Source organism: Protopterus annectens, chromosome 1.part2 (assembly GCF_019279795.1).
Source record: "Protopterus annectens isolate FY-2018-M chromosome 1.part2, PAN1.0, whole genome shotgun sequence".
NCBI lineage: Eukaryota > Metazoa > Chordata > Ceratodontiformes > Protopteridae > Protopterus > Protopterus annectens.
Genome location: NC_056727.1, coordinates 212895326 through 212921076, shown reverse-complemented (window position 1 = coordinate 212921076; position 25751 = coordinate 212895326). Strand labels below are relative to the sequence as shown.

Sequence of the window (25751 nt, the reverse complement as noted above, 5' to 3'; positions counted from 1 at the left end):
CTTGATCAGGCTGGCATGCACCAGTCCTCCGTCTTCACACTCCTTAGCCAACTGGATCATTGTCCGCTTCCTAAAATCCTCTGCTGACATCCTTGCCTGCTATCCCTGACTATCTAAGTAAAAACAAACAAAAAAAAAAACTGCGGTGGGTTGAAATTCTGAACGTTTACCTTGTGACTTTCAAGAGTGCACACTTTAATGATGACTACCCACAGGCTACTGGAATCTAATTAAAAATCCCATACCACTGGCACCAGTAAATGTGACCTCCAGTTATATCCCACTGGACTGCCAACAATTAAATGCGACATCCCTTACTATCCTGGGTCAGTAACTAAGGAGCTTCAATCCTCACTACTGACTCCGGTACAAGGCTGTCACTTAAACAGAAGTAATATTTCACAATTTTCCCCAAAGAGCACAACCGGAACACACACTATTTTCCTGGGACTGGACTATATACCTCTGTCCACCCCAAATGTATTTTATTTTTAAATACTTCAGAGTATTGTGTTCCAGTTTAAGACCTCTGATACACTCACTCTCAAAATAAATTTAAATCTCAAACATCCACACACACATTTCCAGTTGTGTCCCTTTCCCAAAATAATGCAGTAACTCTTCCACCAATCAGAGGGTCTTCGTGCCCTTCTAAAGGGTTGTCCAATTATGAAAATGAAATATCACAATAAATGATAGCCATGACCATAAACGACCAGGCCTTTGCGAGGACCTGGGAGGTATTAAACAGGTAGAAGCGCACTCTAATCTCGAAGTAAAAAAAAACACTGATTTACAGCCACAGTGTAAAGTAATGAAAAACATTTAATAAGGAAAAATAATTTAAAGAATTTAAATCAATAGCTTTCAATAAACACCACAACTCAATCACTGGAAATGTAAAATTCAGCTGCAGGATAGGGGTCCCTTATTCTAGGGAAAAAAACTCTATCTTAATAACTAAGCTTTCCTAGTCTAACTAAAAAATACTGTCCCTGATCTAATCTAACATAATAGCAAGGCCAAGGCAAGCTTACAGTTTTTGCTGAGTTCTCTTTTCCTGGTGTCCACTAACTGCACAGCACTTAAACTGCTCAGAACTTCACAAACTGCAGTCTCAACTAATTTCAAAATATCATTTCCGTAAAGGTTGTTGTAGTCAATGTTTGGAGTGATGGGCCCTGTCAGCAATTAATTTCAAAATATAACCGTCAGCTGTTTTAAAATGTCATTTTCCTGTCAAACAGCTGTTTAAATAATCACTTAGCAACCAGGAAGTTTCTAATGATATCACTTGGTGTTCAGCTGATTCTCCTCAGTACTTTAGAATGTCCCTGTCAAACATGTGCAATTAGAAATGCATCAAAACACTGACAGATTTTTTTAAACAAACTGTATACACAGGGAAGAACTCAACATTTAAAAAACTTATCTACATTTCATAATTAGACATGCTGGTATGTAGTGCAAGTTCATCTGAAAATATACACAAATCTCCTGCCAAACATGCTAACACAGATTACAGTATTTTAATTTTATGCACTTTTCTCCCTCCGTTATAACTCGAGCATAATTTTCAAATGAGGCAAATCTCCCGGCAGAGATGCTAACACAGAAAGTGTTTTCATTTTCTTCACATTATGAATAATTTCTACTACCTATTCCTTAGATTCCTCTTGTTTTAACATATTGAAAGTTTTGTTTCATTGCCCCACATTTTTATTTTATTATTGGTTCATGATCTGAAATAGTTATTGGATGCATATCAAAACTTTCAATTAAATGTACATGTTCTTGTGAAATATAATATCTGTCTAGCCTAGCCCATTTTTTGTACCTTGGAGATATGTAAATTCTTTCCAAGCTCCTACTACTGAATGCACATCTTCCATACCAAATATTTTCATACATTTCTTCAAAAATCTACCCTGTGTTGTTACATTTTGCTTGTAGTCTCCCCAGTAGCATCCTCACTGTTGCAAATCAAATTCCAGTCCCTGCTTATAAGTAATATTCCCTGCTGAAAGCTGATTATTTATCTCAGAATTTTCTTAAGCTCCACTGTGACAGTTTTAGGTGGAATATAAATACATGCTAACATAATCCTGTTACCTTGCCAGTAGCCTCTTAATGCAACAAATTTACCATTATTATCTCCCCCCTCTATTACATTGATTGCATCATTCCACGTGTCTCCTGTAGCGTAGTTATTTGCACTCTGCATTTTTTAATATTATTCATTGCTCTTTTCATTTTTTGTATACATCTGTGAGACCATTACATTTAAAGGTAACTTCTACTTATAATGCACTTTCCATATTATTATTATTCCCACCTATATAATGGCTTTTTTAATGTTTAATTTCAGTTTTTTTGTGTAATATGCACACACTAATGTTTGGCAGGATGATCTTTTATACAGTTGTTTCTCGTCATATCCATTTTGAACGTATGTCGGAACTTGACTTTTTGTTGTAATGAAAACCCTAACAAATACATCCCCAGATCTTAACTTAATACTGACACATAAAACTATGTGCATCTTCAAATAATGAAGTTTAACTCTCCTAATAGAAACATTTGTACCAAATTGACAGTTCTACTCGTAGGCTTGAATTAGTCTATAATGAAGGTTATCTATTCAAAGACATATCATACAGCTTGTGCGTCTAATAAGTGAAGTCTGTTTTTTCTTTATTACTTTCCCAGATGTAGAAAACAACTTGAATGCTTTCAGAAAACATTATCTGCTAACCATTGGGAAGAAAGAAGAATTCTGATATTATTGCTTCCTTTTCAGATCGTCTCTAGAAACATGAGGACCAGTTACACTGTTGCCTTCTACTACAAGCTTTTCATATTGCATTGTGAACATTTATGTGCTAGAGGAAAACTTTTCATTATATCCAGTGTTTTTATTTGTTTCCCCTTAAAATTTGTTATTAAATTAAGCCAAGGGACTTAATCCAGTCAATCTTCTATGCAAAAATAAGAAAAAACATCAGTTTTCCATATATCCCATTCTTTTATTCAGGCTTTGTTCTTTTTTTTGTTTGTTTGTTTTTGTTGTTACTTTGCAGTGCCTGCATTTCTTAAAACTGAACAAGAATAAAGAAGGAAAAATAATACCTGTTTATATTAGTATCCCTGTTATACACAAACAATTGTAAAAGCATTATTTTATAGCATGCAGTATATGTTTATTATAAAAATGCTGTTAAGAGCAAATTTTTGTTTTACTTGCAGTTACTTTCCTTTGTCTTCCTTCCTCTTACATGTTTCCAAACATTAATGTCATGAAATAGATGTGCTTCACAGTTCCCTGTAAGTTTAACAAGGTCAAAAAAGTCCAATATTTCCAAGTTTTCTTGTTCTGTCATATTTCACAAATTTAACTTTTGCTTTGTAATCCCACATTTATTTATCAGTTTCCAAGCTGGTGGGTTTCTTCCTGTTGATCTGCATCTCCCAAATCCAGTCTTTGGTTCATATCCAAGGTACTCCTGGTTCTTCTACTCAACTCTTATGCTATTTTATTTCTCTCAAGCATTTTCCTTTGGAACATTGGAAAAGCTTTCACTGGCATAGTCTCTCTATGAGCTTTATTATCAAAAGAATAAGAAGCAGAATCCCCTTCTATTTGATAGCTCACTTTTTGATGCACAAACTTGTATTTCCGCCTCATGTTATGCATTAAAAAATGGTTTTGGCCTTCCAGGAAAAAAATATTCAGAGTAGCTAGATAAAGTAGTTTGAATCTTACACCTGCTTCTTGACATTCTTTGATTGCCAAATGCATTTGCTCCTCTTCTGCCTAGTTTACAGTGAGTAAGCATTTTCCAGAAACACTCTACTGTATTTCTACTTTTAATACGTTGTCCTTCTGTCATAGTTTTGTCAGAATAAACTCCTGCTTGAAGGATTGCATCTTTATTATTTAAGGTCTTGGCTGTTTTTTTATGGAGAGGTTTGGAGCATACACACAATGTGCCCTTTCATTTAACTCCTGGTGCGGAATACCAATCCAGTTGCTTATTTGTGCTTTCATAAAATTAATACAGTCTGTTCTTCCCAGTTTCATTGGTACTGAGCAGAAAATCTCAGATTTTCCCTACATTCCCTGTACTCTAATTCCACCATTTTTGAAAGATCTCTTCTTGAGCAGTCTCATACTCATTCAGCCTTTTATTCATTTTGACCTCTGATTTTTGCATTTTTATTAGCTCATCTGAATATTTGTTTAAAACGTCTTCCATTTTTCCAGCCCTTTGTTATTTGGATTGGTATACCCCTTCAGTGTTTGGTTTATTTAATGATCTCTGAGCATGTTTGACTTTTTCTTTTCTAGATTACTGGAAGTCATGTTTTGCACCAAAGCTGGAGCTTGAACTGTCTTTTGGTGAACAGCTGCAGAATTTCTCCCAACCAGTGGTTTCTCCTCAACTTTTCTGATGATTTCCTTTCAGGTTCCTTGAATTTCTCTTTTCCTGTCATCCAGGCAGTGCACTTGCTTGTCAGATACTGGCATTTACCCAACAAGACAAATTCACTGGCTCTCTTTTCTGAGTTTGTTTCACAGCAGTAGAGGTGAAATTAAGCTGTTACTCAGTGTGCAGCTATCTTGGAACCTTATTACTCTGCTGGCTGTTCTGTGACTAAATACTCTGAGGTTAATGGCAGTGACACTTTTCCTAGTCTGTTTTGCAAGATACAGAATGGGTGTACTTCAGTGTACACTTGGGCTCCATTGGAGTCAGAATGCAGATTGTGCCCCTTCCAAATTGACTACCAAAGATTTGTCATTAGTATTTTCAGTGGTGGCTTCACCATGATAGGGCTGAGCCCTCATCTCCCTCTCACCCAGTGTAATAGTTATTATGAAGAAACATATCTAGGGATGGTGGGCATTGTTTGAGGAAGATGGTCCAAGGGACCTGATCACAACTCGAGATCTCTCTGCAAGTCAGTATCCTAGAGATGAGAGCAGTTTTAATGTTTCAAGTTCTACAAGACATTTTTTACCTAAGTGAGGTTGCTGTCCATGCTGACAACATGGTGGTGGTTTGCTACACCAATGGGCAGAGGCAATCTATTATTTTCCTGTCTTTTAGGAGGAAATGAGGCTTTCTAATTGGGATGTATCAGTACTCTGTTTTGATTGCAATGCATATTCCCAGTGGCACTTGTTCTCCAGTAGACAAATTTAGCCAATGTTTGCTGCTACATCAGTTGTCCCTCAGTCATAAGTGGCAAATGCTATCTTCTGCCACTGGGTACTTCCACCAGACCGATATAAACCTATTCTAAAGTGTGAAAACAAGTCATCCTGGTGGACCCCTGGTACAAATAGGTTGTACAATAAAAAGAAAGAAAATCCTGTCCAGAAGTAGGAGAGGATGTGCACAACAGAGCAGAATGTCTCACATTAGTCTGGACTAGTCCCTTGAGTTGCTTAAGTCTTCAGAAGCCAGCTTTGTGGCAGAAATAGCTTTCAAGCAAAGGATGACCATAAGGAATTTAAGTTATATCTGCAATCTTAAGGGCAAGACACAACAATGTGCAGTTAGTTTTAGATGGCACCATCTCTACCCAGTCAAAAGATGTAGCAAATCTGCTGGTGATAAATTCTGCCCTCCCACCATTACCTTCAGTTACCCCCCAGGAAGTACCATCCACCATTCACCTACCAGTTATCACAAATGAACAAGTAGATGCGCTTCTTGTTTCACTTTTGCAGTCATTACATTTGGGTTATCTGCTTGCAGGTAGCCCTCAGTCAGCCTGATTAACAAAGTCTTGGGTCTTGTATCGGTTGCTGTCCCTTCTTTCATGATGTCAGGTCGTCAGGGGTATAAAACATGCAGCCGACATCATTATATCAGTCTTTCTTGCCGTGCGGTGCCCGAAGCAGAAGCAGTTCGCAAGTGCTGGTCGGCCGACTCCTGAAATTTTCGTTTTTGAGTTTCAGAACTGAAGTCTTCAACTAAAGCTAAGTACCCCATTGGGGAAACTTTTTCTTGCTCCTTACCGATGTCAGTAAAAGTTAATAATTGCATTACTTGTGGAAAGCAAATACCTCATAAAGATTTTCATTCGTACTGTATTCCTTGCCTAGGCCCTAACCACGACGTACCTTGCTGCCGGTTTTGTGCTTTATTTAATCAGCGCAGTATCCGTCGTCTGTATATTTTTGCCTCTAAATATTTTGGTTCTTGGTTTAATTATCCAGAAATGTTGTCGGTTAGCCATCCGACTACCGGGATTCCAAAAAAACACAAAGATAAAGTCAGAGAGAGGCCGCTGAGGTCCAAAACTGCTAACGAAGCTTCTCCTAAGCCAGTCTCCATCGCAGCCCCTGATACCTGCTACTTCTGATTCGCAGACCTCTGCTGAGACCCATTTGGAGTCCGGTATGATGCAAGATGTTTCAACTATGGAACTTGTGGATGTCTCTACCTTGGATGTGTCCGGAGCCGCTGTGCAGGCACTGGCTTCTGAGGGTGTATTCAGGCCTATGGACTTGCATATTAAACCGACACCTCCTTCTTTACTTAGGCCTAAATCTTGGACCATACCTAAAAAAACGACGCCCAGACCATATGCTCAGGCCTCTATGCCTAAAAAACAAATGATAAGAATGGCTGAAGATCTAATAACTCTAATCAGGGGTAGCCACCCCCCCCCCCCTTTTAAGAGGCCTAGGACTGAAGTTGATTATGAATCTTCTGATCAGTATTCTGTTTTTTCTGATTCTTCTGATGATCTGGATTTGCCCTTATCTACTTATGAAGATTCTGATGCAGAGAATTCCATTCCTTCTGCTTCTCCTCCTGAGGATTTTTTTTTTGGGGAAAACTTACATACTCTAAGGGAGCATTTCCACTGGGAAAGCCAGGATTTTTCTGATTCAAAAAAGAGGCTTAGGGATTTCCTTCTCCTACCTCTGCATAGGCCTTTAGTTATTCCTTCTGTACTAGACATTGTTGATGCTTTTTCGGAATCTAGTTTGGCCCCTGATTCCTTGCCTCCTGCTCCCAGAAAACCTGACAGATACTACAAGGTCCCAGAGTCTCACAAGTTCCTTTTTAAAAATCCTATTGCAGATCCAGAGATTATTTCACAGGGGCTCAAGAGCATTAAGGCTTCTACTGCTAAAAATCCTACCCCATCTGATAGAGATTCCAGGGCGCTAGATAGATGGGGTAAGAAGGTTTACACTTCTGCAACCTTGGCCATTAGGGCTTTAAACTGCCAGTTTCATATGTTAAAAGTATCAGCAGCATGTTATTGGACTGCTTAAACAGAAAATGATGTTGATTCCTGACTGTGTGGAAAATAAATAATTACAGGATTTAATGCATTCTGCTGAACAAGTTGGAAAACATACTTTGCAGTGTGGTTTTGATTCATTATAGGCCTCTTGCAGGGCTGTTGTTACTGGGTCTGTGCTCAGAAGGCATGGTTGGCTTAAGGAGCAATCTTTGCCTGATCATGTTAAAGCTAAATTGTTGGATGCTCCCTTAAATAAGGACCGCATGTTTGACAACAAGGCTGAGGAAGTTCTTAAAAAGATGGAAGATAAAGCTAAATCTATGCAAACTGTTAAATATTTCTTACAAGTTCAGCATCCTAGATTTAGTAGGCACTGGGCCCTCTAAGAATTGCTCCTTTCCAGCCCCTTCCAGGTCTTCTCAAGCCAAACCCAGACACAGCAAAAACCCCAGATTTCATTCCCGGGGATACACAGGACTAAGCAGTGGGGGGCCCCCACTTCCAAATCTGGGAGTGATAAGACTCCCCCTATTGTATACTGTCTCACTGACTTCCTTTTAAAATTTCCAAACACTTATCAACTGGCTGCCCCTTTGGGGGGAAAGATTGCTCATCATGCAAAGAATTGGGAATTCATTACCCAGGACAAATGGGTTTTAAATATAGTGTCCCAGGGATACAGATTTCACTTCCACACGTTGCCAACACCAAGCGGGTGGTCAGACTTACCCCCAAATCAGTGGGCAGAGACCCAAAAACAAGTAATTTCTCTCTTAAGCATGGAGGCTATTCAACTGGTACCAGAAGAGGAAAAGGGACAAGGTTTCTACTCAAGACTTTTCCTGGAACCCAGAAAAGACAATTCATGGCGTCCTGTCCTGGACCTGTCTACTCTAAACACTTTTTTGGAGATTCCAAAATTCAAGATGCTGACTCTTCACCAGTTACTTCCTATGCTAGGCAAAGATGCCTGGTTGGCAACACTAGATTTAAAAGAAGCCTACCTGTACATCCCAATCAGGGAATCTTGCAGAAGATACCTATGCTTCAAAGCAGGCTACACGCACTATCAGTTCTATGCACTGCTCTTTGGCTTATATACTGCGCCCAGGGTATTCACAAAGTGCCTAGCTCCAGTTATTGCATTTTGCTGGCAAAGAAATATTCAAATATACCCATACCTGGACAATTGTCTAATTCAGGCAGAAAGCCAGGACATACTTTTGAATCATCTGGCCTTTGTTCAGAGGGTTATAACTTGTCTGGGGTACACCATAAATGAAAATAATTCACAACTGGTACCCTGTCAACAAATTATATTCCTGTGAGCAAGCTTGAATACAGCTTCCCAGATGGCTTACCTCATGCCAGAGAAACAAATTAATTTGACAACCTACTACAAACAAGTGGCCACAAAAACCCTGCTGTCTGCAAGACAAATACTGCAAGCCTTGGGGTTCATGGCCTCCTGCATTCTTCTAATTCCATATGCAAGACTGCATATGAGGAAACTACAGTGATATCTAAAAAGCCTATGGTGTCAACATTCTCAGGATCTAGAAGCAATGATTCCTGTCATACCTTGCCTATGCCTAAAGTTCCTTTGGTGGGCAGAGGCCTGCCACCAAAACAAGGGACTATCTTTCACAAAAACCCCTGTCGCCCATACCCTAACAGACGCATCAGACTATGCATGGGTGGCTCACATGGCAGGGAAGTGCATTCAGGGCAAATGGAGCCCAAATCAAATGCACCTGCATATCAATCAAAAAGAAATGTTAGCCGTACAGAATGCTCTGACAGGCTTCAAGGACCGCATTCTTCCAGGACAACTAATGGTAAAGACGGACAACACCACTGTTTATGTGGTACATAAACAAGCAGGGGGGGTACACATTCCTACCCCCCTCTGCAGACTAGCCATGGCATTGTGGAACACAGCCTTGAGCTACCAAGTGCACCTACAAGCTCAATTCCTGCCAGGAAAATTAAATACACTGGGAGACGGACTAAGCAGAAACCTCTTGGACCCACACGAGTGGAAACTGGAATCAAGGATTATCAACATGTTGAAAAGCAAATGGGGGAGCCGAGATATAGACCTGTTTGCCTCTCCTCAGAACTACCAATTGGACAAATGTTGTGCAAGGACTTCCCACAAACAAGCCTGGAAAGTGGATGCTCTGTCCTTCAGCTGGAAAAACCTATCAGTCTATGCCTTCCTCCCCTCTGCCTCTGCTCTCCAAAGTACTACTACAAATCAAACAGGACAAACCAAGGATGATTTTGATTGCTCCAGACTGGCCGCACCAACACTGGTACCCCCTCCTGCGCAGCGTGCCACGGTTAACCCCATGGCACCTGCCTCAGACCCCCTTCCCTGTTGTCTCAGCAGGAGAACCAGATTTTGCACCCTCAGCTTCTAACACTGAACCTTGCAGCCTGGCTAACTACATAATCTCTCCTTTACCATCCCTCAGTAAACCTGTGATGGATATCATTTTAGAGGCAAGGAGGCCTAGTACTAGAAAATCTTATGCTGGAAAATGGAAAAGATTCTATGCCTGGAACCAATCTCAAGGGATGAGCACAGTAGTGCCCAATTTACCTCAGATTTTACAGTACTTAACTGAGATGCTTCACAAGGGCCTGTCTTTTTCCTCCATTAAAATCCACGCCTCAGCTGTTTCAGCTCATTGTAACACAGAACCTCCCCTCTTCTCTCATCCACTGCTCAAGCAGTTCCTCAGAGGGGCCATAAATTTGAGAACACCCAGGAGAGCTTTAACCCCAGCCTGGGACCTTAACTTTGCTTTGGAGAAACTAACTCTACCTCCTTTCGAGCCAGCTGCTACTGCAGACTTAAAATTTCTTTCTTGGAAAACGGTTTTCCTTTTAGCAATCACTTCAGCTAGAAGGGTATCTGAATTATAGGCCCTTATGGCAGTGAAGCCTTTCATCATCTTTCATGCGGACAGGGTGTCCCTCAGAACCAATCTTTCCTTCATGCCCAGGGTGGTATCCAGTGTGGCTCTTAAATCAGTCCATTCATTTGCCAACCTTCTTTCCCAATCCACAGAACAAAGGGGAACAGATACTGCATTCCTTAGATGTGCATAGACAACTTAGATTCTACTTGGACAGGACTAAACCTCAAAGGAAATCTGAATAACTGCTGGTGCATTTGCTGCAGGAGCAGAGGGGAAGGCTATTTCAAAGCAAACCATTTCTAAATGGATAGGCCATTGCATTAATTTCTGCTATGAGTACCATGGAAAACCTATCCCCCAGGGGAACAGACCTCACTCCACCAAGGCTGCACCTACCTCTACAGCCTTTCTCAGAGGCGTCCCTACCTGGGACATCCTAGAAGCTGCTACCTGGAGTTCTGTGCATACTTTCACCAAGCATTATCATTTGCCAATTTTCTCTAAATTCAGAGCTGGCTTTGCCACTGCAGTCTTGCCAGGGCTTTATAGATGGTCCTAATGCTATCTAAATTCCTCTTCCCGACCATAGCTTTGGCAATCTACCCAAATGTAATGACTGCAACAGTGAAACACGAAGAACATAGTACAGTTGTGTGCACTTACCATAAATGTAGATGTTTGAGTGTACTCACTGTTGCAGTCCTGGTTACCCTCCTGACAGCCCCCTAACATCTTTTGGCTATACCTCTACTTTCCTTCACTGTTGCAGTCCTGGTTACCCTCCCGACAGCCCCCTAACATCTTTTGGCTATACCTCTACTTTCCTTTACTATGCTTAAAAGTCTTTTTGGTGTATTTGCCTTTTTGTTGGAGGCATATCATTGTATTTTTATATTTAATTGCTTCCCATAAAGGGGGCACCTGACATCTGGGGCAAGAAAAACTGATGTAATGACGTCTGCTGCATGTTTTATACCCCTGACGACCTGACATCATGGAAGAAGGGACAACAACTGGTGCAGGTCCCAAGATTTTGTTAAGCAGACCGACTGAGGGCTACCTGCAAGCAGATAACCCTCCCAAATGTAATGACTGCAACAGTGAATACACTCGAACATCTACATTTATTGTAAATGTACACAACTGAACTTCACTGTGCTCTCTAAAAGTAAAAACATAGCCTTGATATGCCCTGATAATATCCAAGGATGCCTATTAAGTAGCTTAAAAGACCACTTTATGGACTATCTGGGATGTTTTATTGAACCACAGCCTTCAGGCAGACTTTGATCCTGCAGGGCGGAGGACAGCAACACTCATCCCCCTGTATAAAGGGGGACCATCAACAGGGAAATTACAAACCTGAAAGTTTGACTAGTCTCTCATGCAAGGCCATGAAAAGAATAATCATGGAACTGGTAAACAGTGACACAGTAAATCTCCAAACATTGGACCCAACCCATTTTGGCTTCATCAAGTGCATGTCATGCCTGCTCAGTTTGGTAGACTATTTTGAGAAAGTCGTCTAGGCAAGGATGTGGATAAAACAGTACATGCTGCCTTTGACCTGGCTAAACCATTTGACATAATTTCCCACTCTGGTGATGTAGGTAAACTCTCAAAATTAGGCATAACTCCCTACCTTACTAGATGGATAGCTAAATGGCTCACGGACAGGACACATGTTAGAGTAGGGGAATCCGGATCCAGCATGAGACCTGTTACTAGTGATGTGTCACTGGGCTTAGTGCTGGGACCTCTCCTTTTCGGACTGTACTTCTTTGAAGTCAAGGTGAATGTAGATGGTCTTTGGCTGACCAAGTTTGCTGATGACTTTAAGTTGGAGGCAGTCATTGAATCCCCCAGTGATGTAGATAACCTTCAGAAAGGTCTGACTTAGACAAATAATTGGTGCCAGAGTCATGGCCTAAACTTAGTGCAAAAAATGCATAATTATACCCTTTGGGAAGTTGAATACCCCCTGGAAATTACAACATTAATGGCAGACCCAGTGGTGAGAGATCTAGTTATACATACAGTAATCTGAACTTTGACCACCATGTTTCCACAATGGTGCAAAGGCCTCCTATGTGGCAGAGCTTATAAGTAAGGGCATGGCATTCAGATCCAAGGAGGTTATAGTCCCACTGTATTCAACTTTCATCAGTCCAGTAGTGGAGTACAACACACCTTTTGGCATGTACCTGACAAGACACTTGCAACAACTGGAGCAACCCCAGAGGTACCTTACAAAAAAAAAAAAAGATGGTGTAAACATGCCCTATGCAGACTGCCTAAAAGCCCTATCCCTTTACTCTGTCTCCTACCAACTGTTACAGGGTGATCTATGCTTAACCTACAAGGCATTCTGAAATCCAGTCCTGATGGAACTGTTACACATTCACAAAACAACCAGCACAAGGATTACCTGATCCAAGGATCTAAACCTGGCCTATGACATGAACAAAATGTGCTGGAGGGACAAGTATGTCTCTCAGAGATTATTTCTTCTCTGGGACAGTCTACCTATTCATGTGAAGAATAGCCCTTCTCTGACCATCTCCAAAAGCAATTTGGATCAATGGATGGGGAATTGTAAATTAATTCCTGGGGTGGTGTCTATGTCCATTATGGACAGATGCATTTTGTAAAATACTTAAACATAGGCACAAATTTAAGCCACCCTCTAGCCATTTGATATAAAAAATCTGCGTAAATCCAGGTAATAAGGCTAGGCTTGTAAAGGCTGTTGAGTCTTTAGCCAAGTAATCTTCTTTGAACCTGTGTGTAAATAATTGTTACAAAGCATATGTGTAATGGATAATACATGCAAAGAATGAAAATTGTCAAATTTATTTTATTTTCTGCTAATATACATGTGGCTGTGTCAGTCTAAAGGTGAGAATTTAATAAAGGTGTTAGAAAAGAAGAGGAGCTCAAAGCCAGTCATTATGAGCTCCATACACTGTTTTTTGTTGTCACCACAACCCCTACGGGTGTTTGTCTAGTGCATGTCAGTAACTACTACTACTCATCTTGTGCTGAAAGGGCTCAGTTTGTTCCCCTACTTAAACAGTTGGCTCCTTGTTACCAAGACAAAAGAATCCTTTTTCTCTGTAAGCAATATCTGCTTCGTTGTTCTCTGTCTTTAGGCATTTCTGAAAATCTCAAAGCCCAAACTCGATCCCATTCAAAACTTAGAGTTCACTGGATGCCATCTGGACACAAAATTAAAAATAGCAAAGCTTCCAAATAACTGACCTCTTTCTCTCTCTCTCTCTCTCTCTCTCTCTCTCATTGCTAAGCCCCTTCAAAAGACTTCATATATAGCCTTTCTGATGTGGCAGGCCTTTGGTATGATGGAAGCATCTATCACTTTAGTCCCTTATGCCAGATTTTCACATGAGAGCTTTACAGCGGTACCTCAGCCTTCAGTGGTTTAAGTATTTTGACCCTCTCGATTACCCCATTCATCTTCCATCTGCAGACATTGTCTGTTTTGGTGAATAAAGTCACTCAGTGTCTACAGGATGACTATCCATTCTACCCCTGCCGTCGGCCACAGTCACTATGGATGCCTCCTTTCTAGGGTTCAGGTTGTGGGCTTTTTGATTGGGGAACACTCCAAGCAACGTGGTCTGAACAAGAGGCTCTCCTTCACATCACTGTTGTGGAAGTGGGGGCAGTCCTAGCACTGCATGCTGTTCAAGACTTCCTTCCCAGGGTTTTATTTTGATCCACGGAGACAACACGTTCATAGTATAGTACATCAGCAAGCAAGGGAAATCCTATGACACCCATTCTTCAAAGAAGCCTTGGGGTTATGGCAGTTGTCAGTGTCTTGGCTGTATTTTCTGTCCACAGTGCACATTCCAGATCAGACCATTCTCTTGGCAAACAGATTTCGCCATTATGTTTTGATACTCATGAGTGGTCCCTCAATGCAGCAGAAGCACAGTTTTTTGTTTTTTTTTCCTACTGGGGCCAGCTTTGCTGCAACCTTCTTGCATCAACAACCAGTAACAAATGCAGCAGCAGCTACATTGCTCTAATCCCTCCACAGGGAGAGTCACCCAAAACATTGTAGTCCATCCTTGACCATATGGACTCCTTTATGTCTTTTCTCTTTATTTTATGGCAAAGTTCCTACTGAAAGCATCTCTTTACAAGGCCTTAATTATGCTCACCATCCCTTTTTGCCTCTGGCAAATTTGGTTCCCCATGTGGCTTCACCTCAAGAAGCAACCCTGGCTGCTAGATCCCATCCCAAATCTGTCTCACTCATATAGCAAGCATCACCTGGACATATCCTCTCCTGAAACTTCTCTGCATGGTTTGTACAATTCCTGTGATGGCTAGTAACTCTCTTACTTCCAGAATTATTCAGATTCTCTCAGCCTCCCAGGAAGATCTACACATAAGAAGCAAATGTGAAAGATTTTCACTGTAGGCACTAGTACATCAAGGACTGGACACTTTTTTTTTCTCACTTAACCTTCCTTCAGTCTCTACCAACTGTTTTGCATCGGTCTCTAGTTACTCCACTGTCATGATTCAGTTAGCAGTGGTGTCTACTTTTTACCAAGGCTTCCATTTCACTTCCTTAACTTCACAAAAAATTGCAAAGCCATTCTAAATGGGACCTTTCTTCTCAGACCTTCCCCAATTAAACACCTGAATTATAACCTAGAGGCTCTTACTCATCCCCCATGTGAACCTGCTGCTTCTTGTAGTTTAAAATCTCTCTTGGAAAACTTTGTTCCTAGCTGTCATAACTTCAGCCAGAATTTTAGAATTACATGTTCCTGAAAATCCCATTGTTTGTTTTTCTATAAGATAGTTTATCAGACCTAACCCCTTCCTTTTTTACCCAAGGCTACCTCTGAATCAGCCTTGAATCAAAATGTTCATCTCACTGTGTTTTTTTTCCTCACTTATTCCAATGAAAGACAATTTCTGCTGCATTCATTGGTTGTTCACAAATAGCCTCATTACTTCTTGCAACATACAAAAGAACTCTGCAAGGATAACAAAGCTCTTTGATTCCATCTATCCCACAAGTTGGGTTCCAAGTTCAGTCTGCCCTGATGGCTTTCAGAATGCATTACATATGTGTATTCTTTCAGCAACAAAACCCTGTTATCAAAGGCCAATTCTACAAGATCCATAACAATGTCTTTGGCCTATTTACAAAAAATTCCTCTTGTGATGATGTTTGTGCTACAGAAACATGTTCAACATTGCAGACCTGTAAAAAACAGTACAAGCTGGACATTATGTACAGATCTTCCTTTAATTCCACCATCCTCAGGGATGTCTTGACATGTCATCACCTGCGAGAATAAATAGCTGGGCATCTGGGGTGGATAGAGAGGATATGTTCTTGCCATAGTACTGAATCTCTGTTATCCTAGTCCATCCACCTCAACACCCCATCTTCCTTCCCTCAAGACAAGTTGTCACTTCTTGGCTTAAGGACGGCCTTGGTAGACCTAAATCCCAAAGCCTGTCCTCTGACTTAGCTTTAATGTCCCCCAACAACTTATCTTTAGGGAGAAACGTCATCTGAGGAATTGAGAGTAGAGGTGCATTAGGGGAGAAGGGAGTAGCTCAAGAGCTGGAATGAGTGTAGTAACTAAGAAGTTGCCAACTTGAATCCAACAGAAGAGTGGGTTGCAGAACAGTTGAGGTGGACAGAGTGAAGTAATGTAGATCAAGCATTATGCTAAATAAATAATTTCAGTTTATTTTTGAATGCATTTATTGTACTAAATCTGTGAATCCCAATTATTGAGTAGTAATGGGAAGTGCAACTTTTTGAAAATAATAAAATGTGATGCTTTCAATAAAAGGATTTAGTTATAAGAAATGCACTTTTAAGTCTTTATCTCCCTTTACTGTCTCTCTCTCTCTCACTGTCTCTGTGATTGGTTATGCATTGTTTTTATTATTTTATAGCCACACAGAACCATATTTTCAATAAGTTTTAAATCGGGTTGGTTGTATTCGGTATTACAAGACAGCTAATCAGTAACCACTTCAGAATCAAGTACAGCATCTGGAACATTTATATTTTCATCTGGTTACTTAAGTACAGCCTTGATAGAGCTAAACCCAAAGCCTGTCCTCTGATTTTTAGCTTTGATGTCCCCATACCAACGTATCATCAGGGAGCAGACTTCATCTGAGGGACTGCGAGCAGAGGTGCATTATGTAAGAAGGAAAGGAAAAGTTTGACCCTTGTATGGATATTGAACCCTGAACCCTTGCATTCCTTGTGGTTGTCAATGCTACTAGATCAAGAAGGAGTTTCAGGAGAGTTAAATATCGGTTATCCCCCAAAAGCAGTTTTTCCTTTTAGCTCTGAAACAGTCATGAAAATGAAAGGTGCTTTCAAGTGTTAAGACTTTATCAGGGAATATGAAAAGGAGCATACACTGTGGGATATTTGCTTAAACCTGCCTTTAAGAGAGGTGAATTGACATTGTCTTGTCATTGTTCTCTCTTCCAGTGTCTATATAGCTGAGCATAGGCCACATGAGTCATAATCAGGGCTTCATCCTTCTGTGCCGTGGAGCTAGCCAAATAACTTTCTATATCTTGCTTCCTTTGCTAGCAACTGATCTTGGCATTTGTTCTGTAGGAGATATCCTGATGAAGAAGGTGCTTCCCAAACTTGGTGCATTTAAGGAAGGATTTGTTTTTATCAGCACAGTACTAAAAGACACAATTTGATAAAATGGGTATTTGGCAGTCCTAAGTGACTTCATTTCTGCCTTAGGTTTGCTTAGTTGTCCTCAGGCAGTGTACATTCTGAAGGAATGGTACATGTGTATTTCATTTATTGTGTTTATCTTATTGTTGATCAGGTTAGTCCCACTAGGTTGGTGGCCTCTTTTCAGGAGAGATCCAAGGTGATATTTGTACCGGTGAGGGAAATTTGGCTGGGGAGCCAGGGAGCTTCACCTGCTCTTTTCGATAGGTGCCCTGGGATCTTTTACATCCACCTGAGCTACCACCATTTCAAGCAGATGGAACCATTTAAAATCTCATCTGAAGGATTACAGGAGTGCAGCACTCCCAAATGCACTGCAGCGTCAGCAGTCAAATCAATTGGACTGAGAATGAACTGAGATTAAAGCCCATATCCCTCTGGTCTTCCAGCACAAAAGGCGAGTGTACTATCTGTTGTATTACTGACACTGTTAAATGCAGAAGATGACCTCTCTCTAAAGTTTTGCATACAGGATTTCCTCTGATTTTTATGCATAATGACTTAATGGAGTTACTCCTCTAGGAATTAAAGCATTCCTTTCCACATCTACTTTCCACTACATGTTTTATCCTAATTTGTTATTAGTGTAAATACTTATAGACTCTTTATCTGTTATTGTTTTTCTCTCCTCCTTATTTTTTAGCAGTCCTACTATTGCAATTGTTATAGGATTACAATTCCTCACTACTGTTTAGTTCTTGTTAAACTTCCTCTGCATTGTTACTCTACTACAAGAAAATGTTCCTTTTTTTGCTTATATGTTTTTCATATTTTTTGTTTATTGTAAGTTACTAGTACATAGTGGAGCTTTTCTCCTCGGGCCTCTGCTGAAAATGGACATGTATCCAGCCAGACTAGCCCGGTCAACAAATGTAAAATAAAAATAAAATAAATAAATAAATCTTCTTTTATAATTTTTCATACAATTGCACTTTTTCATGTGAAGATTCTGTTGAAGAATTGATTAAATCATTTGAGTTGCTGAATGGTCAGATTCTATAACTTTACACAGAATTTCAAAATTCAGTGTTTTGATTGTTCACAGACTGACTGCAGTTTGAGGTGCTAAAGTAATAAATGTGTAAAATTGCTTAATGCATATAGTGAATAAATGCAGAGTAAATGGAGACATTGCATATCCGATTTGTTCTTTTAATTACCATAATGGCAACATGAACCACTAGATAACTGTGCCATTTCCTGTTTCTTTTTAATGCAGGCATCTTGGATCACAGCTTTGTGAAATGGAGAAGTTAATAGATAAAATGATGATAGCAGAATTTTCTACATATGCCCACAGTGACTTAAGTAGACCTTTAGAGGAAGACTATCATGTTCTGGAAGAGGTATATTAACATTTTTTGAAGTTGTGAAATATTTTTGCTTGGTTCGAACGGAGGCGCTTAGTCAGGCTATTGTTAAGGTAATGTTTTGTTTGGAACTTTATAATATTGTATTCACTTACATTGTTTAAATCAGTTTACATGCTTCTTAATTTACTAAGGAGAGTAATTCACTGTAACAATAAGTTGTAGTATTAAGGTTTTATCCCACATGCTTTTGTCTTAACCAGAGTCATAGGAGGTTACTAGGCTAATGGCCCTGGGGCCCTTACAAGCCTAGCCAAGAGTTTATCCCCAAAAAAGAAAACTCAGTCAACACCTGTCACCCCTGGTACACAAGGCAGTCATATAAAGCCAGTATTATTAGGCAGTTTTCTCAGGTGTCCTTCCTTAATCACTTTTTCAGTATTCCATATAATAGGGATATCCTGCTGAGGGTAGCCGTACTTCCAGCCAGCTTACCAAAGCTTGGACCATTCCATGCACCTTATGTCAGATGCATATCTGAGGGGTGATGTATGAGCACCAAACCTCAGAACTTCTTTGCTGCCAATCTGATTGTTTGAATTTGGTCTGAAGGTTGTGCATCTCATACAGTTCACTGGTTGTGAACTCCTCCTTTTTCTCTGACTTTGTTTATTGTAGGTACATGTCATCCAGAAAGGGGAAATGTGAATATGGGAGGCAGATTCGGGTATACATTTATTTTTATTTATTTAACATTTGTCAACTGGGAAAGTCCAACTTGGAACAAGACAGTTTTCAGCAGAGGCCTGGAGAGAAACACTCCAGATGCATGTCTTTGAAATAATAACCTAGTAAGTGCCTTTTTGGTTTAGGTGTAGAGCACGACCATAAGCAATGTGATGTATGCCTAGATGTCTAGTCGCCATTGAAAAAAAAGAAGTTGAAAAAATTATGACTGGAAACGTATGCTCTCCAGCCTCTGCTGGACAGCTCTGCAGCGTCAGATGAAGAGACTGAAGAGAATCTGGTTCTGGCCCATGTCCACTCTGTCATGACCCTACTGGAGGCCAGCATGGGGCTTGCACTTCACATGTCCTCTGAGGCTGAGGCAACATCCGTTGAGGGTGAGACAGAGGACCCGCAACTGGTAACTGCTGAAGAGCCTAAGGCGATTCTTATGAGGGAAGAAATACCAGGTTGCTTCATAGAAGTAATGCAAGGTTCAGGGTGATAATGGAGAATACTGAACTGTGGTAGTGAGTAGTACGTTTGTGTACTGCTTAGAATGTTATGGCGGTAGCATAGTTCGACAGCTGTGTGCTGCTGACTTAACAGTGCAAACATTCGATTTCGTAAGTTAAATATTTTCCATGATCTCATTTTAATAATGAAAAAATATTGATAAGTAATGCAAGTAATGAAGTTGAAATAATAATAAAGTGCAATTAGTAATTAACTGCAATTGCTGTGAAGCCATAGTGCATTCATTTACCTTTTTTATTTATTTGTTGTGTGCTCAAGATGTGTGGTGATTGTATAACCATGATGAATGTTAAAACAGTTTTAATATCATTATTAAACAGTAAATGACATGAGGTAAAGAAATGGATAACTAAATTGTAATTCACACACACAGAATATATAGATCAATGTAAGTTTTCAGTGGGAGAGAAGTTTTAATGTGGGAATATATTTAGAAATAGTTTAATTTAACAGTCATTAATATCATAAATATAATGTTCATTTTCTAGACCTGTATTTACTTGAAACATATAAAAAAATGCATCATCGCGGTCCATGGCAGCACCAGCAGAAACATAGCATAGTATTCCTGTCAGCACTGACAGAAACTGCCTATATAAGCATTTAAAAATGTAAAAACAACTGTAATTAGACTGCAAGAAAGACATTATCACAGTAATACTTAATTTTACTGTGACAATTCTCTATTTTATTTGCAATTATCAGTTGCTATCTCATGTAATCTGTATAAAAAAAATGCTGTGCGCACACTATATTACTGGCACCTTAATTGACGTCAGAGATACCAGTACCTGTATTCTTGTTCTTCATTATCGCCTAGTTCAGTACTCCCAAGGTTTGTCAGGGGAGACATCCCTGTCAAAAAGAAACAAAAAAAAACTACACATATTGCTCCTTTTGTGAGGGACTCCCAAAAGGAGTGACAAGATTTCCCCTAAGATTATTTTTAAAGCCCTTATGGCTTTGATGTCTACTTTGTTCCTTCTCTTGTTGGACTTCCTTCTGGTTTCACTCCCTCTAAAAGGACTAGAGGCACTTCATCTGAGAATGAAGATTTAAATTCCAGGTAGGAATCTGTAGCTTATTCCTCCCAGATTCATTCACCTCTTGCTTTGGGCTCTAATGAGGGGGATATTCTTTCCCCTGATTCTTTGATGGAAAGACGTTCTTTTTGGGATACCTTTCTTAAAATGGTGGAACATTTCGTGAGAAAGCTCTCGGATGTCTGAGGTTCATTGGAGATACTATGATCTCTTACAGATGGATTCCCCTAGGCCTTCTACAGATCCTCCTATTCGACAGGCTCTGTTAGATATTTTTACATGTAATTCTCAAGCCTCTGAGTCTCTGCCTCCTGCTCCTAAAAAATGGGCAGGTTCTTCAAGGTCCCTGAGGTTCAGACATTTTTATGTAAGGATCACTCATCAGACCCTTCTGTCATTTCCCTCTCAAATGACAAGCCTACTAAGCTACCTCTTCTTCCAAACTTAACCATCAGACAAGGGTAGCAGAGCCATGGATAGTTATGGAAAAAAGGTGTATACCTCTGCTACTTTGGCTTTTAGGGCCATCAGTTATCAGGCACACATGACTAGATATGTGCTTTGCGAAGGTATTACCAGACATGCCAAAGTGGGATTCTAAAATTTCTAAAACTTCAGCTTTTTCCTTACTTAGTTCTGCTTCAAAAGTGGCCCACCATCCTATTAAGTGCATCTGTGTTGCTGCTGAGATGCTTCATCTAGGGCAGCTGTGTCAGCCATTAGACATATTCTTGGCTTTGGATTCAGTCTCTTCAAGAGGATGTAAAGGCATAGCTATTAGATTCTGCCTTGAAGCCCTGAAATCTGTTTGGCTCTACTACTGCAGATTTCTGTAAAACTTTGCAAGTGAAGGGAAGGGTCATGTAGGACCTTAAGCAGATTTTTATAGGTTCATAGGTTTATTAGGTAGATACTAGGCTATCTGCCCTAGGGCATTTATAAGCCTAGCCAGAGTGTATTTGGCTTCCGCCTCCCTGTTAGATTAGCCTACTGTGCCTCTGTAAAGTAGGTCACAGAAGGTACCCTTTTAAGATTAGTTTACTGTGCCTCTGTCTAGCAGGGACACAGGAGAGATCCCAGGGGTGAATTTGCGATTTTCCCATCCACGCGTCCAAATTTCGCTTGAAGAGGGTCAGCAAGGGGCTATGTCTAACATGAACTGGGATTCTATTCCAGAGTGAGGGGAGCCTTTTGGAAATGAATCTGTCCCTCCAGCATGTCCTATTTATTTTTGTGCTGAGGTTTAGGTCCCTGGAGCGTGTAGCTCTAAGGGACTTGGATTTTTTGAGGTGGAGCATGTCCATTAATTCTGGGTTTGACATGGCTTTGTACGTCAGGCATAGATCGCCTCTGAGTAGGCGGTAAGCAACTGAGTAGAGCTGGGGTTTCTTTAGTCGAGCTGCATAGGACATCTGTTTGTAGCCCATGATCCTCTTGGTGAGGTACTTTTGGGGTCTCCCCAGTTGCTGCAGGTGTCGGGTAAGGTACATCCCAAAAGGGGCATTGTATTCAATTATGGGCCTGATGAGTGACGAGTAGAGGGGCACAATGACCTCTCTTGATCTAGATGCGAACCCTTTCGTGATAAGGTGGGCTGTATAGAAGGTCTTTCTAACCACTTTGGCAACGTGATTGTCAAAGGAGAGATTGCGATCTACGTTGGTCCCCAAATCTCTAATTACTTCTTCCGTACTTAATGGATTACCACCTATGTGGTAATTTGTGTGTACCTTGTTTTCCCAAAAGGGGATGACTATGCACTTTTTAGCATTTAGCTTGAGGCCATGGCTCCGGCACCAAGCATCCGTCTCTGTGAGACCCTTTTGGAGGATGCTTGTGTCAACTGGAGATTCGATTATGGCCCCCAGTTTGCAGTCATCTGTGAACTTTGTCAGCCATAATCCCCCTGTGTTAGCCTGAACCTCAGAGAAGTATATACCGAACAAGAGAGGTCCCAGAACTGAACCCTGTGGGACGCCACTTGTAACTGGTTTGGATTCGGACATGGCACCTGCGATTCTGACCATGTGGGTTCTATCTCTGAGCCAGTTTGCAACCCATCTTGTGATATAGGGGTTGATATTTAAGCTGGTAAGCTTATTTATGATGCCCGAGTGGGGTATTGTGTCGAAGGCTGTTGCGAGGTCCAGGTAGGCTGTGTGGACTACCTTGCCCTCATCTATGGCTTTGGTAACTGTTTCAAAGAAATCAACTAGGTTTAAGAGGCAAGATCTGCCCTTAACAAAGCCGAATTGGGTAGGGTCCAGTGTCTGGAGGCTCCCAATGTCTTTGTTTGAGTTCCATGATAATACGCTCCATAGCTTTACAGACCAGACTAGTCAGGCTTATGGGGCGATAGTTTCCGGGGTCCGTTGTGGCACCACCTTTGTGGAGTGGGACCACTGTAGTTGTACGCCATTCTTTGGGTACATATCCTGTAGTAAGGCTAAGTTTGAACAATGACTTAATGTGAGGGTTCAGTTCTTCTTGGAGCTCGTGTAAGACGCAGCCTGGGACACCGTCTGGTCCCATAGATGCTGTGTTTTTTGCTTTGGAGAGGGCAGCTTTCACCTGTGCATCTGTGATGTCAGGGAGGTTACATTCAGTTGGGATAGGCGTGTGTTCCTTTGGGGGTGGGGGGAGAAGTTTGCGCTGAATCTTTCTGCCAGGATGTTGGCTATGTCTGTAGGTTCGGTATATTTTGTACCATTATGCAACAATTCAGAGCATATCTGGGAGTTTCTGCCCGTGTTTCTGACATAACTAAAGAAGGCCTTGTGATTATCTTTAGTGTCTAGGGCAATTTTTCTTTCGAAACTGGCCTTTGATGATTTTATGAGGGATCGAAGTTTCTTGCTAATACTGATCAGAGATGCCTTCCCTTTTTGGGATTTTGCTCTGTCATGTAGTAGCTTCCTCCTTCTGTTGTATAGCTTATTTATGGCCGGGGTCCACCAGACTGGTCTCCTGTTTTTGGAGGAGTGAGTCTTGGTTTTATTTGGGATAGCACGATCCATGCATTCCTGCAGGTGCTCATAGAATGCATTTGTAAAGGATTCTGCGGATTGGGTTGTATTATCCTCTGGCCCAGGGGCTTTGAAGGATTCCACCTCAGTCTTGAGAAGTGCAAAGTTGGCTTTGGAGAAATTCTTTACAGTGATTTCCTTGGCTGGGGGTGGGGACGGGATATGGATGTCCAGGGAAATTTCTTTATGGTCTGATCTTACCAATGAGGGGTTTACCTCTGGTGTGGAACATAGAGTCCCCATGTTGGTGATGACCAGGTCCAATATATTGTTCCCTCTTGTGGGAGTGGTGACCAGTTGTTCCATTGCGTTAGAGTTTATAAATTCAAGGAACCATTGGGCGAGGGTATTTGGGCTTGAGTAGTTTTCCCAGTCAATGTTTGGGTAGTTGAAGTCACCCAATAACATATTGTTTGGAGAGACCTTCATATTCTCCAGTGTTCTCAGGAATGCCAAGTGGGGTTCCTGTAATAGGGAGGGTGTTCTGTAGCAGGCTACAAACTTGAAAGGCAGTTTTGCCCGCTGGTAGTTGCACATGGATGGTTTCCGATGCTTCGTGCAGTGCCACTAACATGGAGGTGTAGGTATCTTTGATAAATATAGATACTCCCCCTCCTTTTGTGCTTCGGTCTGAGTTTTGGGGCCGAAACGCATGGTATGAGTTATAACCTGGTAGTGCTGGGGTGCTCTCAGGAGTCTTGAACCAGGTTTCTGTTACTGCACAGACATCGATTTTCTCCATACTGAGGAGAGTCTCGAGTGCGTGCATCTTGAGGTTTAAACTTCTGGCATTGAGTAGCATTACCTTTAGTTTTTTTATCTTTGGGTTGTCTATGGAGGTGGGTTTGTCCTTTGAGCCTTGCCTAAAAAAGGCACTATGGGGGTGGCAAGAGCCTTGGCCAGTATACGAAAGCCTAAGGGTGACGAGTGCAAGCCGTCCCTAGCAAAGCAACGTGGCTTGTCGAGCATGTCATCCCAGGCTGACAGACACTGGATCCCCTTTGAATGACACCAATACTTTAGCCAATTGTTGAAACTGATCATTTTGTCTTTATACTGTGGCATCATTCTTGGTGAGGGCAAGATGCTACTCAAGGTCAGGGACATACCACCCTAGGCTACATGGTCAGAGAGCTCCTCTATGTCTCTTTTCATGTCGTCCAGGGAGGTACGTCTCAGGTCATTCACACCAGCATGGACAATGACAGAGTCATACTTGTACTTGCTTTGGAGTGACCTGAGTGCTTGCGTTATGTGGCGGATCCTGGCACCCGACAGGCAGCTTACAGTGACCTTCTACTTGTTCAGTCTGGTGAGTGGGACGTCAGTGTGCCGGACAATAGAGTCCCCTATAACAAGCGTATTTGGTGTGTTGTTTGGCCTTATGGGCTGTGACTGTGAGGCACACTGATTGTGAGATATGTGATTTGTGGGTATTGTTGAGGTGTGGCTGTTGCTTGGATATCTGCTTAGGAGGTCTTTGCTGTTTAGGCAGATTTTTATTTAGAGCCTCCGAGTATGTTTTTGTGTGTTTATGTGTTGGGTATGCAGATGCAATAGGTCTGTGTGAGACTGGATTTGTGGTGTGGGTGGTTACCTTTTCCTCCTGACTGACTGTGCCAGTCTTGGGTTGAGAGAGCTCTGCCTCCAGTTTGGCTGTGTAACTGCATCTCTCACATGTATTAGAGTTTGTTGGAAGGAGGCGAGGGTTGTCTGTGTACATAAGGCAATTGTAACATTGCCTCAAAATTCCCAGATTCACCAGCTGGACTGGAGAGTAACCTTGAAACTGACCCTTGGACATACCAGATTAGTATAGGGAACTGTTTTTTTTACTGATCAGATTAGGGAAGGGAACTGATTTTTCACTTGATCAGGAAGGACCGATCGGGAGTCTAATACTTATGAGAAGTCAAGGAGGGTGTAGTGCTTTAGTTAGTTAGTGTTTCCTTATAAGAGCTGAGAAAGTGCAGGGCTTTAGAAAGAGAGTAGAGTGATTACTTTGAGAGTTTGAACAGTTCTTAGGGAAAAAGTGAAGAGCAGACTTTGTGGAGCCTGGAATCGTTTAAACCTTTTGAGGCGGCGCTGCCCGACGCTGCTCAGTGCGCAAAACCATGCAAAAAGAGAGATCA

The 25751-nt window shown here is 41.2% G+C and overlaps 1 protein-coding gene across 1 annotated transcript in view; it reads left to right on the top strand.

Annotated features, from left to right (window-relative positions):
* Positions 1-25751, top strand: part of VPS54 (VPS54 subunit of GARP complex) — a 1876392-nt gene that overhangs the window by 917626 nt on the left and 933015 nt on the right. The window contains exon 10 of the mRNA XM_044055553.1: positions 18197-18323. Coding sequence (XP_043911488.1) covers positions 18197-18323 — 127 coding nt within the window. The remainder of the gene's footprint in view (positions 1-18196; positions 18324-25751) is intronic.